This window comes from Henckelia pumila, chromosome 1, assembly GCF_033568475.1.
Source record: "Henckelia pumila isolate YLH828 chromosome 1, ASM3356847v2, whole genome shotgun sequence".
In the NCBI taxonomy this organism is placed as follows: Eukaryota; Viridiplantae; Streptophyta; class Magnoliopsida; order Lamiales; family Gesneriaceae; genus Henckelia; species Henckelia pumila.
The window spans coordinates 178,868,658-178,884,253 of NC_133120.1; the positions used below are offsets into that span (position 1 = coordinate 178,868,658).

The 15,596-nt window shown below is 29.4% G+C and overlaps 1 protein-coding gene and 1 non-coding gene across 2 annotated transcripts; one reads left to right on the plus strand and one right to left on the minus strand.

Annotated features, from left to right (window-relative positions):
* Positions 1-4,133: 4,133 nt before the first annotated feature.
* LOC140876876 (small nucleolar RNA R71) lies at positions 4,134-4,244 on the minus strand. Its single transcript, XR_012149107.1, has one exon. It is a non-coding gene; the product is annotated as a small nucleolar RNA R71 (small nucleolar RNA).
* Positions 4,245-4,302: 58 nt separating this feature from the next.
* On the plus strand, positions 4,303-15,104 carry LOC140874528 (uncharacterized). The gene is made up of 7 exons (XM_073277826.1): positions 4,303-4,479; positions 4,694-4,755; positions 4,965-5,089; positions 5,705-5,924; positions 7,659-7,827; positions 7,861-8,343; positions 15,063-15,104. Exons 1-7 carry the CDS (start codon positions 4,303-4,305, stop codon positions 15,102-15,104), a joined length of 1,278 nt encoding a protein of 425 aa, XP_073133927.1.
* Positions 15,105-15,596: the final 492 nt, after the last annotated feature.

Sequence of the window (15,596 nt, forward strand, 5' to 3'; positions counted from 1 at the left end):
GTTTTGTGTTAAAGGATTGTTGGGAGGAGGGCTCCTGATGGTGAAACTTACACTGAAATGTCATAGGTCGACGAGCAGTTTTAAAACTATGTCTTTTGAAGTTGCATGTAGCTGGGGTAACATGTCACACACAAATGTTCACACTTAACTGGAGGTGTATAATAGAAAATCGAGAGTATTTGCAAGCTTGTTTTTGTTTGTAGGAATTCTCTGAGGCTATATTATTTGTGATCCGTCCTTGCTTATGTTTTTGTGTGTTCACATATAGTTTTGCATATCTTGCTCGAGGGAGAGCAAGGTTTAAGTATGGGGAAATTTGATAGTGGTGCTTTTGTTGCATATTTTAATATCATTCTATTGTTGTTTTGCATGCATTTATATGTTTTAATAAAGTATTTTGTTTATATTTCATGCATCTTGTCTTCATAACATGCTTCTGGGTTTATTGTGTAGGATGTAGCATTTTGGCTGGAACATTGAATCAGATGTTTGCTCGCTCAATCTGCCAATATCTACCGATCGAGCGAGAGGAGTATTGAATGTGAGGCAGAGTTTTGTCCGCTCGATCCATTGGTTTTTACCGATCGAGCTGGAAAGAGGAGCAAAAATAGAAGAATTGAGGCAGAGGTTTGTTCGATCGATCGGTATATTTCTACCGATCGATCGAGACGTAATTCTCGAAAATTATTTCAGGAAAAGGAAACTTGTCTTTTGAGGACTCTAGTACATATTTAAGACTTTTATTCCAAATTTTACCTACTTTGTATCAGACTTGAAGGTTTTGGACTGGAAGAACTCTTTGGCGGCTAGGTTTTATTCTAAATTTTCTTAGATTTTTTCTTTTCTTTTGATTTTTCTTAAGAATTCCATGAATCTTTATGGCTAAGTTTTAGTTCTTGGTTAAGGAATACAAACCCTTGAATCTATTTATTTGTGAAATTTTAATATTCAGTGTTTGATTTTTGTTGGATATGAAGAGTTATTCAAATTTGATTTTATGCTTGTATGTGAGATTTTCGGATTGATCACCCTAGAATTTCATTTTACAATCTATTGCTAATTAGAAATCAAATCCGTAATTGTTTGATTCATCTAATTTGTGAAGTAATAAGTGCATTTTGTTTGCATTATTCATGTTATTTTTATGTCTATTTTATGTCCATTCATATTGCTTTTATGTGTTTTTTTGTGTTTTAGTTCTTGCGTGTGTATTATACTCTCCGGATTAATTTTGTAGGAAAAATTTTTGAATAGTGAATTACGGAGCAGCCTTGATAGAAAAATCATATTTAATTTTAGAGAGACTAAACTCCGATCTTCACTGTTCACAATAAAGTTTAAGATGTTTTAAAGCCGCTGTCAAAATTTCAGTTTGATCCGACGACTAGAACTTAAGATATGAATTTTTCAAAATTATCGCACGGAGCAGAAAAATCCACTCGCTCGAGCGAGAGTCGATACTCACTCGAGCGAGCCAGACTTGCCAAAAATCTTCCGGGACAGAGAGTTGCTCGCTCGAGCGAGACCTGTTCATGCTCGAGCGAGAGTGGCGTGCAGATTCCATATATTTGGAAACTCTTGGTCAAAAAGGAGGCTATCTTTTAGAGATCCTTGGACACTTAAATACCGATTTTTGCATCAGAAAGAGGGGTTCCGAACACAGAAAACACAAGGGAGGCGGCTTCAAAGCTTGGGAGAAGATTTCTACAATTTTTCTTCTTCTGTTCTTCTTTATTTTTATTTATTGAATTATAGTTTCAATTATTGAGTAGTTTATTGATGAAACTTAAAATTTGTAATTATTTATATGTTAAAAAGTGTGTTTTAAAATTTAAGTTTAATTAAAATTATGAAGTTGTATTATTTTAGTGTTATGTGTTTATATTTAAATGTTTTACTAAAATGTTGTATTTTACGGTTTGCGCAGGTTTGGTAAAAATAAAATTACTCAAGCTACAGTGGTCATAATGGAGTAATCTCAAAACCTGTAGAATCACAAAAGAGGCATCTTCAACTTTGTAGAAGACAAGAAATTCCAAAAACTTCATTAAGATGATCAAAATAATAAAACATCAAAATGGAGATAGATTTACTTTTACTATGACCAGCTTGGAGTAAAAATATCATAAGTATTTCATATTTTATCCAAAAGGGGTGAATGAGTTGTCCAAACACATCTACACAAAATATCCTACGTGTTCTATGTTGAAAAGAAAGGCTGAATCGGTGGTCTAAGGCATCAAACATGCCAATTAAAGTTGGGTCATGGTATTGACATTCAAGGAGACAAGCACCCACCAACTTTACTATTTCACATTTAATGAGCCTTGGACTCTTCCTCTCATTTGGCCTATAAATAGATGTGTTGTATAAGCTTTGTAGTGTGCAAGAGTGTAGAGAATTCTTCATTTGTAAAATAAATATTGTGTGTGTGAGAATAAAAGTTTGAGTGTGCAAGTTTCTCAAGTTCAAGTATGAAATTTCTTTTATCTTTATTCTTGAGTTTCATGTTCATGGAAAGCTAAATCTTTTTATGTCAAGGTGAAAAGGTTTCATTGTTGGTCAAGTAAGATTGTCTATATTTTGTATATTCTTTTCTTTTCTATTTTTATTTTTACTAATTGATCTTTATTTGTAGGTATAATTTTGGATGATTTGTTGTTATCTATTTACATCAAATGCTTGGTACCTTGAATGTGGTTACCTTGATTTGTTGTCAAATATGATACAATAATTACTACAATAATTATATACTATAAATATATGTATCTATTTATAATAAAGTCATATATATTATTTAGACGATAGCGTGACACTGTCGGTTGTTCTAAATAATATATTGTGATTTGAACTAACATTTACTTTATCGCATCTAACTTTTACTTTATCGCAACTAACATTTACTTTTCCGCAACTAACATTTACTTTCTCGCATCTAACTTTTACTTTTCCGCAACTAACATTTACTTTATCGCATCTAACATAAAGTCATATATTTTATTTAGACGATAGCGTGGCTCTGCCGGTTGTTCTAAATAAAATATTGTGATTTGATCTAACATTTACTTTTATGTCAATTTATATTTATGCATTTATATATATTATGGGTACCATGTATTAAATATCGGTGGATATTAATATAGTGGGAACTATATTATATGATATACTTGTTTAAATATTTAATTGTTCTTTTTATGTTTATATTTATTCATCTATATATATATTATGGGTACCATGTATTAAATATCGGTTAATCTGATATTAATATAGTGGGAACTATATTATATGATATACTTGTTTAAATATTTCATTGTTCTTTTATGTTTATTTTTATTTTAGTTTCTTTTATTTATTTTTATTTAGCAATCTTAATTAAACCAACAATGAACCTTTGAAACCTTGACAATTTTATAATTTGTGTATTTGAAGTTTTATAATAATATTTTCATCTATAATATATTATTGCTAAAATTAAACTTACAACATCCTCTCCGTGGATCGATCTCGTACTCACGAGTATATTACTTGCAGACAACCTACACTTGGGTGAATTACAATTTAAGTTGTAGCAAGTTTTTGGCGCCGTTGCCGGGGAGGTATAAATTAAGTTTAATTTTGTTATTATTTAAATAGTATGTTGTTTTTAATTGTATGATTGTTTGGAGTCGTAAACAAAGTGGTAGACTTGTTCGAGTAACTGAAAATATTTTAAACATGGACGATAATTCTAATAATCAAGATGATAATAATAATAATAATCATCATCAAGATTATGAACAACCAAGAACACTTAGGCACCATATGAATCCAATAAGAACTAGTACACCATCTTGTTTAGTTTTTCCTCCTGATGCATCTAATTTCAATTTTAAGCCACAAGTCATTCAACTTTTACCAAATTTTCATGGCTTAGATTCTGAAAATCCATATTTGCATTTAAGAGAATTTGAGGAGGTTTGCAACACTTATAATGATCAAAATTGTAGCATGGATACTGTTCGATTAAAGCTTTTCCCTTTTTCCTTAAAAGATAAAGCTAAAACATGGTTGCAAAATTTGAGATCAAGTTCAATAAGATCATGGGAAGAAATGCAACAACAATTTCTAAAAAAGTTTTTTCCTTCCCATAGAACAAACTCTTTTAAAAGACAAATTACAACTTTTTCTCAAAAACAAGGGGAAACATTTTATCAATGTTGGGATAGATATAAAGAGTTACTTAATACATGCCCACATCATGGTTTTGAAATATGGAGAATAGTTTCTCACTTTTATGAAGGTTTAATACCTAAAGATAGGCAAATGATAGAATTCATGTGTAATGGAACTTTTGAAGATAAAAACCCAAATGAAGCTATGGAATATTTGGAGTCATTAGCAGAAAATGCTCAAAATTGGGATAATATAGGCTCAATTGAACCACCAAGTAAAACCAATAATTCAACAAATGGGGGTGGTATTTATCATCTTAAAGATGATGTAGATGTTCAAGCTAAACTTGCATCTTTAGCAAGAAAAATCGAGTCATTAGAAATGAAAAAGAGTGATCAATTAAAAAGTGTTCAAGAAATTGTTTGTCATATATGTGACACACATGATCATCTTACAAAAAATTGTCCTACTTTGCCTTCATTTAAAGAATGTCTCCATGAACAAGCCAATTATGTTAACAATTTTAAAAAACCAACATTAGATCCTTTTTCACAAACATACAATCCTGGTTGGAGAAATCATCCCAATTTTAGTTGGAGGAACGATAATAATGCACAACCTTCACAACAACCTTTTCAAAATAACCAAAATCATCAAGGTTATGCTCCTTATATCCCACCTCCAAGAAAAAATTTTGAAGATGAAATTCATGCATACATTCAAAAGCAAGAGTCTATCAATATTCAAAACATTCAATCTATGAATGATTTGAAAGAAACTCTTGCAAAATTTGCATCTGCACTTAATATTCATGAAAAAGGAAAATTTCCATCTCAACCACAACCTAATCCTAAAAATCAAAATCAAGAAAAATTTGATCAAGTAAAATCTGTTATTACTCTTAGAAGTGGTAAAATAGTTAATGATCCATATAGTGATGAAAACAAAGATCAGTCAAACTCAAAGAGTAAGGATGAAAATCTTGATACTTTCGAGAAAGATGATACTTTGAGTCCTAAGATTAAGAAAATTGATGATAAAATAAATAAACATGTTCCTTTTCCTCATGCATTAGTAAATAATAAAAAACAAAAAAATGATTCTGATATTTATGAAGTTTTTAAACAAGTAAAAATAAATATTCCATTATTAGATGCTATTAAACAAGTTCCTTCTTATGCAAAGTTTTTAAAAGATTTATGTACTGTAAAAAGACAATTGCATGTAAAGAAGAAAGCATTCTTAACGGAGCAAGTAAGCTCTATTATTCAAAATAATTCTACCTTGAAATATAAAGATCCCGGTTGTCCAACAATTTCATGTATTATTGGAAAAAATAAAATTAAAAAAGCTTTGTTAGATTTGGGAGCAAGTGTGAATTTAATTCCTTATTCAGTTTATGAAAAGCTTAAGTTGGGAGATTTAAAACCTACATCTGTTACTCTTTTACTAGCCGATAGGTCAATCAAAATACCTAGAGGTATCGTAGAAGATGTGTTAGTTCAAGTCGATAAATTCATATATCCTGTGGATTTTATTGTCTTGGATACACAACCAATAGAAGTACATAACGAAATTCCAGTAATATTGGGACGTCCATTTCTAGCAACTTCAAATGCTTTAATTAATTGTCGAAATGGAATAATGAAATTGTCTTTTGGAAATATGACTTTAGAACTTAATGTGTTCAATTTATGTAAACAACCAAGTATTAATGAAGATGAAGATGATAATGCAATAGAAACAATTGTGGAAGAAAATATACACCAAGAAAACTTAAATCAACAATCTGAAGTTTGTTTAGTGGAAAGTTTTGATTCAAAAAATGTTTTTAAATCAAATTTATTTGAAGAAATTAATGAACTTGAAGAAGTAAAAGAAAATGATCATCCAAAACTTGAATTAAAACCCTTGCCAATAGAACTAAAATATGCTTTTCTTGGTGAAAATCAAACATATCCTATTGTAATATCTTCTACCCTCTTACCAAAACAAGAAGAAGATTTAATAACACTACTTAAAAAACACAAAAATGCAATTGGATGGACTTTGCAAGATATAAAAGGTATAAATCCTTTAATCTGCACACATAGAATTCATTTGGAAGAAAATGCTAAAACATATCAACAACCACAAAGAAGATTAAATCCACACATGAAAGAAGTTGTTAAAAATGAAGTTTTAAAACTATTAGATGCCGGAATTATTTATCCAATCTCGGATAGTAAATGGGTAAGTCCAACACAAGTAGTACCAAAAAAATCAGGCATCACTGTTATAAAAAATGAAAAGGGAGAATTATTACAAGCTAGGATTCCATCTAGTTGGCGTATGTGCATTGATTATAGAAAATTAAATGATGCAACTAGAAAAGATCACTTTCCGTTACCATTTTTAGATCAAATTTTAGAGAAAGTGGCAGGTAATCCTTATTATTGTTTTCTTGATGGGTATTCGGGGTATTATCAAATACCAATATCATTAGAAGATCAAGAAAAAACTACTTTCACTTGTCCGTTCGGAACTTTTGCTTTTAAAAGAATGCCATTTGGTTTATGTAATGCCCCGGCTACTTTTCAAAGATGCATGCTAAGTATTTTTAGTGACATGATTGAAGAATTTGTGGAAGTTTTTATGGATGATATAACTGTTTTTGGAAACTCATTTGAAAACTGTCTTAAAAATTTGGAAGAAGTTTTAAAAAGATGTGAAGAAAAAAATCTTGTTTTAAATTGGGAAAAATGTCACTACATGGTTAAATCCGGAATTGTGTTAGGGCATGTCATATCTGAAAAAGGAATTGAAGTTGATAAAGCTAAGGTTGATGTTATTGCTAATTTACCATCACCAAACACGATAAAAGAAATTCGATCATTTTTGGGTCATGCGGGATTTTATAGAAGATTTATAAAAAATTTTAGCATAATATCGAAACCAATTTCAAATCTTTTAACAAAAGATGCACAATTTGAATGGACTCAAGAATGTGAAACTGCTTTTAAAAAAATAATTAATCTTTTAACTACATCACCTATTTTACAATCTCCTGATTGGTCTTTACCATTTGAATTAATGTGTGATGCAAGTGATTATGCTGTAGGAGCCGTGTTAGGACAAAGAAAAGAAGGTAAACCTTATGTGATCTATTATGCAAGTAGAACATTAAATAGTGCTCAAATCAATTATTCAACAACTGAAAAAGAATTACTTTCAGTAGTGTTTGCATTAGATAAATTTCGATCCTATTTAATTGGTTCTACTACTATTGTTTACACTGATCATTCTGCCATAAAATATTTATCAAATAAACAAGATGCTAAGCCAAGATTAATAAGATGGATTTTGTTGTTACAAGAATTTGATCTTGTAATAAAAGATAAAAAAGGAAAAGAAAATGTAGTAGCCGATCATTTATCAAGAATAATTTTTGAATCATCTCAAAATGAAATACCAATAAATGAAAATTTTCCGGATGATCAACTATTTTATGCTACTACTATGCCTTGGTTTGCTAATATTGTAAATTTTCTTGTGACAAATAAAATGCCTTCTCATTGGAGTTCACAAGATAAAAATAAATTTTTGAAAGAGGTCAAAAAATTTTATTGGGATGATCCTTATTTGTTTAAGTATTGTCCTGATCAAATTTTTCGACGATGCATACCCGACAATGAGGTAAGTAGTGTCATTAAATTTTGTCATTCTGAGGCATGTGGAGGTCATTTTTCGTCAAAGAAAACAGCTGCAAAAATCTTTCAATGTGGATTTTATTGGCCTTCTTTATTCAAAGATACACATTCATTTTGCAAATCTTGTGAAAATTGTCAGAAAATGGGTTCAATTTCAAAACGAAACATGATGCCTTTAAATCCAATCATGATTATTGAAATATTTGACAGTTGGGGAATAGATTTTATGGGTCCATTTCCATTATCTTTTGGATTCACTTATATTTTAGTAGCTGTCGATTATGTTTCAAAATGGATTGAAGCAATTGCATGTAGAACTAATGATCATAAAGTTGTGATAAAATTTTTGAAAGAAAATATTTTTAGTCGATTTGGAATACCTAGAGCTATAATAAGTGATGGGGGAAGTCATTTTATAAATAAATCATTTTCTTCGTTGTTAAGAAAATATGGTATTACACATAAAGTTTCTACTCCATATCACCCTCAAACGAATGGTCAGGTTGAACTTGCAAATAAAGAAATAAAACAAATTTTGGAAAAAACAGTCAATCCAAATCGAAAAGATTGGTCTTTAAGATTAAGTGATGCATTATGGGCATATAGAACTGCATTTAAAACATCATTGGGGATGTCACCATATAGATTAGTTTTTGGAAAGCATTGTCATTTACCTGTTGAAATTGAACATAAAGCTTATTGGGCAATTAAAGCATTTAATACTAATTTAGATGATGCATCTAAATCAAGAAAATTGCAATTAAATGAACTAGAAGAATTAAGAAATGATGCATATGAAAATGCAAAGATTTATAAAGATAAAACAAAAGCATTTCATGATAAAAATATTATGAGAAAATCTTTTGAAATCGGAAAAAAAGTTTTACTTTATAATTCTCGCTTGCATTTGTTTCCAGGAAAACTTAGATCGCGATGGTCTGGACCATTTATTGTTAAATTTGTCTATCCTCATGGTGCTGTTGATGTTGAAAATCCTAAAAATAATAATGTATTTAAAGTTAATGGGCAAAGACTTAAACCGTTTATAGAAAATGAAGTTCTTAATGAAGAGTTTATGCCTTTATATGATCCAACTTAATTGTTACTTATATTTTTATTTTATTTTTGCAGAATTGAGTTCACTTCCCGGTTAAGTGGCGGATAACGGTACTCCGTGACTACTTTCAGTCGGTTTTATTTCAATTTCCCAAAATAATTGAATATATATATATATAAATATATATTATGGATGAAGATATCAAAAAACTTGGTAAATATTTTCCATCTGTTTCTAAAAAAGTTCTGAGAATGATTTATGAAGGCAGATGTGAAAGATTGAGAATGCTTATGCAAAAAGGAATCCCGGAGGATATTCGTCTTATAATTGAAGCCAAGGTTCGATTAGGTGGTGAAGTTCCAAAATTCTTACTTGTTCGAAATATGTCTGGACTAGGAAAAAGTACCTATGCGAAGAAAAGAAGGGCTAAAAGGTTAGATGTTTGTCATAATTGTGCCAGATGGACTTGTAATAGACAATGCAGATCTTTGGGATATGTTTCCACAAATAGAGAAGATAAAATTGATTTCATTAAGAATGGGCTGAGTAAAGAGTCATTGGATGATATCTCATTGACTCTTGAGACGCATTCTAGTGGAGATGTAAAAGGTCAACTTCTCCGTTTATGGAAACTATTCCAAGCGCAGCGTCATGGTGATGGTCTTGGGAATCTGACTAAAAAAGACCCTATTTGCCAATTTATAAGAAAATTGGATGGTAAGCCAACCCTCGACTCATAAATATTGAAGGAACACTGTGAGCCACAATCACATCACTGTTTATACGCATGCATGTTATTATTATATATTATTATTTTTTTTACTATTTTTATCATTTTGTTCACATCTGTATTCCTATTTCTGTCTTATTCCTTGTTTTCCTTATAAAATCACTCAACTCTCTCTATATTTTTTAAAAGAAAAGAAAAAAACATGACAGGATCTTCTTCACAAAAATTGAAAAATATTTGTGTCTTTTGTGGTTCTAATACTGGAAAGAATGAAAAATTTGTTGATGCAGCAATTAATCTTGGAAAAAAGTTAGCAGAGAGAAAAATTCACTTGGTTTACGGAGGAGGAAATATAGGGTTAATGGGATCTATTTCAACAGCAGCTCATCTTGGAGGTAGTCAGGTTTTGGGTATTATTCCTACAGCTTTAGCTGAAGGAAATATTACAGGTGTTACGGTTGGGGAAGAGTTGAAAGTTTCATCAATGTACGAGAGAATAACTAAAATGATAGAAAATTCTGATGCTTTTATTGCCTTACCTGGTGGTTTTGGTACTTTAGAAGAAATTTTTCATGTTGTTTCTTGGGCACAACTTAATATCCATAATAAACCTGTTGGCTTGTTGAATATCAATAACTATTATGATGGTTTGTTGACTTTTCTCGATGTAGCCGTGGAACAAAATTTTATTTCAGAAAATTCACGAAGGATGCTCATCTCTGCTTCGAATGAAGACCAATTAATTGATGATCTCCAAGCTTTTGTTCATCAACCTGATTCAGCTATAACAAAGATCAATTGGTCTCAACCAACCAGTAAGAAAAGAAAACTGGATCATTGATTCAACATGTCATGAAATGGTTTGTGTTTGTTCCTCATCTTCAATAATTCCAGGTGATATCTCTTTCATCATGTACTCTTTATTTTTCTTAAAAAAAAAAAAAATTAAAAACAATGTCATATTCAGGTTTGAGGGAGGGTTTATCTCTAAAAAAAAAAAAAAAAAAAAAAAAAATTTAAAATTTAAAAAAAATATATTTCTATAATTATATTATTTTTCTTTTTCAATGGCAGAGTAAGGAGTCAAAAACTCCTGACACGCATTAGTTTTTATTTATCATTTTATCACAATAGATTAGATTTTAATATTCCGTATATATTTAAATTGCAAACTACTAAGAAAATGAAGTCTTTTTGTATAGATGTTTATTTATTATTCTTTTTATCAATTTAATAAAAAATATATAATTGATGGGATATAAGTTATAAATAATATATAATTGTGTGTTTTCAAATACATATTTTTTAAAACTTTTATGAGTATATAATTAAAGTGATATTGATTGAATAAATAATAACATGTATAATTGAGGGAATTAATTTGTAAAAGTGCAATAGTTACTCACATAAATTTTGTGAGTGAGGGGTAAGAATTGAGAAAACAACTTATAAGCTTTTATTGATTATTAAGAAATGGTTGATTACTAGATTAAACCCATTTTAAAAAAAAAAAAAGAAAAAAAAAATTGAAAATTGGCTGCAAAGTTGTTTGAAGTTTGATTGTAAAGATGTAGAGTATTAATATCTCTACTATAATTATTAATGTAATAGATTTACCTCATAAAAAATAAAAAAATAAATAAACTTTGAAAAAAAAATGTTACATTTTCAAAGTTTATTGGAGGTATTTGATTATGTAAAAACAATTTTGCAGCCAAGCAAAAAAAAAAAAAACAAAAAAACAAAAAAACAAAAAAACAAAAAAAATGGGTTTATTCTTTGTAAATCATCCTATCTTATTTTCAATATTAGGTTATTTGATTGTCTGCTTTACTAGCCATTTTCAAAGAGTGTATAATTTTCTTCCAACTCCACGAGTGAAAAACAGCTATATATGAAATACTTTAACCCGAGAGAATATGGAGTGAGACTTTTACATTAATATTCCTGATGATATACATGTTATGAAAATGATTTCTATTATCCTTTTAATTATATTATTCTCAAAGTTTTTAGAAAATATTTATGTAAAAAAAAAAAAAAAAATTATATATATTTACTATTTTGATATTGTGTGAAATATATATGTATAGCCCATCCAATTACATATTAATATATTGGTTGATAATGAGATTTATAAATAAACATATGATCTCCTCACAAGTGTGTTTTTTTAAAATTTTAAAGTTTGCAAATTTGAATATATATATTAAGGAATAAAAATCTAACTTGTGATTTTATGATATTTTATGATATTTTATGATATTTTATTACTAAGGGACTAGTAATTAGCCGGTTTGGGGGTGTGATGAAACTTAAAATTTGTAATTATTTATATGTTAAAAAGTGTGTTTTAAAATTTAAGTTTAATTAAAATTATGAAGTTGTATTATTTTAGTGTTATGTGTTTATATTTAAATGTTTTACTAAAATGTTGTATTTTACGGTTTGCGCAGGTTTGGTAAAAATAAAATTACTCAAGCTACAGTGGTCATAATGGAGTAATCTCAAAACCTGTAGAATCACAAAAGAGGCATCTTCAACTTTGTAGAAGACAAGAAATTCCAAAAACTTCATTAAGATGATCAAAATAATAAAACATCAAAATGGAGATAGATTTACTTTTACTATGACCAGCTTGGAGTAAAAATATCATAAGTATTTCATATTTTATCCAAAAGGGGTGAATGAGTTGTCCAAACACATCTACACAAAATATCCTACGTGTTCTATGTTGAAAAGAAAGGCTGAATCGGTGGTCTAAGGCATCAAACATGCCAATTAAAGTTGGGTCATGGTATTGACATTCAAGGAGACAAGCACCCACCAACTTTACTATTTCACATTTAATGAGCCTTGGACTCTTCCTCTCATTTGGCCTATAAATAGATGTGTTGTATAAGCTTTGTAGTGTGCAAGAGTGTAGAGAATTCTTCATTTGTAAAATAAATATTGTGTGTGTGAGAATAAAAGTTTGAGTGTGCAAGTTTCTCAAGTTCAAGTATGAAATTTCTTTTATCTTTATTCTTGAGTTTCATGTTCATGGAAAGCTAAATCTTTTTATGTCAAGGTGAAAAGGTTTCATTGTTGGTCAAATAAGATTGTCTATATTTTGTATATTCTTTTCTTTTCTATTTTTATTTTTACTAATTGATCTTTATTTGTAGGTATAATTTTGGATGATTTGTTGTTATCTATTTACATCAAATGCTTGGTACCTTGAATGTGGTTACCTTGATTTGTTGTCAAATATGATACAATAATTACTACAATAATTATATACTATAAATATATGTATCTATTTATAATAAAGTCATATATATTATTTAGACGATAGCGTGACACTGTCGGTTGTTCTAAATAATATATTGTGATTTGAACTAACATTTACTTTATCGCATCTAACTTTTACTTTATCGCAACTAACATTTACTTTTCCGCAACTAACATTTACTTTCTCGCATCTAACTTTTACTTTTCCGCAACTAACATTTACTTTATCGCATCTAACATAAAGTCATATATTTTATTTAGACGATAGCGTGGCTCTGCCGGTTGTTCTAAATAAAATATTGTGATTTGATCTAACATTTACTTTTATGTCAATTTATATTTATGCATTTTATATATATTATGGGTACCATGTATTAAATATCGGTGGATATTAATATAGTGGGAACTATATTATATGATATACTTGTTTAAATATTTAATTGTTCTTTTTATGTTTATATTTATTCATCTATATATATATTATGGGTACCATGTATTAAATATCGGTTAATCTGATATTAATATAGTGGGAACTATATTATATGATATACTTGTTTAAATATTTCATTGTTCTTTTATGTTTATTTTTATTTTAGTTTCTTTTATTTATTTTTATTTAGCAATCTTAATTAAACCAACAATGAACCTTTGAAACCTTGACAATTTTATAATTTGTGTATTTGAAGTTTTATAATAATATTTTCATCTATAATATATTATTGCTAAAATTAAACTTACAACATCCTCTCCGTGGATCGATCTCGTACTCACGAGTATATTACTTGCAGACAACCTACACTTGGGTGAATTACAATTTAAGTTGTAGCATTTATTTTCAACCAAGACGGCGTGATTGGGCCGAAAAAATTCATGTAGAAAACTTGGATGTTTGTTTGGGATTTTTCAGAGTTGATTTTGTTTTATTGATTGTCAGATTTAAATTTTCCTTATGAATAGTCTGATCAACTGTTTGCTTGCAAGTTAATCGATTCCAAGTCGACAGAGGAGGTTTCGATTTTGATCACTTTGATAATCAACATATTGTAAAACCAACTAGAAATAGAATTCGATTTCATTTTGCGGTTTGGGTGTAAACTAAATTTTCCTAAATATTTAATGTATTCAAATTTGATTAGAATTACGAAAGATTAGTTCATCAATATTTGAATAGGTTTGATTGTTCTAGAAATAATCCTTTGAACAAATTAGGAGAATTCCCGTGAATTAAGATTAAATTTTAATCCTGAATCAACTACATGTTACATGATTTGTTTGGTACCTACGCGTGTCTTGGTTGTCTCGTTTTAATTAATTTTATCTTCAGTTATTTTAATTTTTATTTCTTAAGCAGTTTTTATTTTTAAATTCTTATTTTATTTAAATCAAATTTCTCTTTATGATTTTGTCTAGATTAAGTAAAATAATTAATTCTTGAGAATTGACAACAGTCCCTGTGGGATCGATACTTGGACTTTTTGCCCACTTTACTATTACTTGACTTAGTGCACTTGCTAGTTGATACCGAATTAAGCGGTCATGAAGCAACTACGATTGATATTTTCCGCTTGTGAATGTATTAATTCGTATGAATAACAATTGAATAGATTAAATACATCCGCATGAGTATGTATTGTCTAGGTTTATCAATTTTATTAGTCTGCATGCTACTTTGAATATATACCTTAATCGCTTGTAATTGGGTTAATTCATTAGTAAGGGTTAATTTAGAACGCTTGTGTCTAGTTAACTAAAATTAAGGTAAAATATGAATTAAGTTTCCAATGATGAATATTCAATGAAAATTAATTATATTTAGATAATCAATGATCGAATGAATAATTTCAAGGGTGTAGTCGACCGATACTAAGATTTGTTACTTAATTGGTTTTTCCTCATAATTTTAATTCTTGCATGCTAGAGATAAATTTTATTTTAAATTTCTTTAAGTTTTCAGTAGTTAATTTCAACCCCAAAATCCCTAATTTATTTATTTTCAGTATTTAGGAACACAATAAATTTCACTTTCCTCGTAGGAACGATCCCTACTCTCAATACTACATTTTCATTATCCGAGTTGAGTTGGGTAATTTGGACACAATACAACTTAGTGTTACCAATCGGCTATTCTTGGATGCTCTTGCTAGTGTTCTTCGACTCTCAGATGATATTCTTCAAGATGCTCTCTGCTGGTTTTCTCAATTGAGTGGGTAAACTGAAAGAGTTCAATTTACCTATGATAGCTAGAGTGTATATGCGAGATTTCTTATTGAGTCGGATGCAATTTCTGATGCTCTAGGTGGGTATTTATACTTGGCGGGCAACAACTCTTAGAATTTGAATTAATACTGTTAGCTTGTCCCATCCGTAGACATTTCCTGACAAAATCGTACACTAAAGAGCTCTGTAAACGCGACGTGTTATCTTGCACGGACAAGTCTATCCAAAAGACCTTCGTTGATTCAGTTTAGCTTGCCCAATCATTTGTTCAGTTGGATTGGGCATCGGTTTATCTTTGAGAGACTGATTCAGTTTTGGTCGCGTACAATTGTTTGTGTAGTGACCCGCACCGTGATCACCTATTAATCCAGAGCTTATGTATGCATTTAACTTAAATAAACAGTAATCAGCAATAACTGCAGAAAAAATCACCAGATACAATTTCCTAGGAAAGGAATCTGTAAATACTTAAGTTATA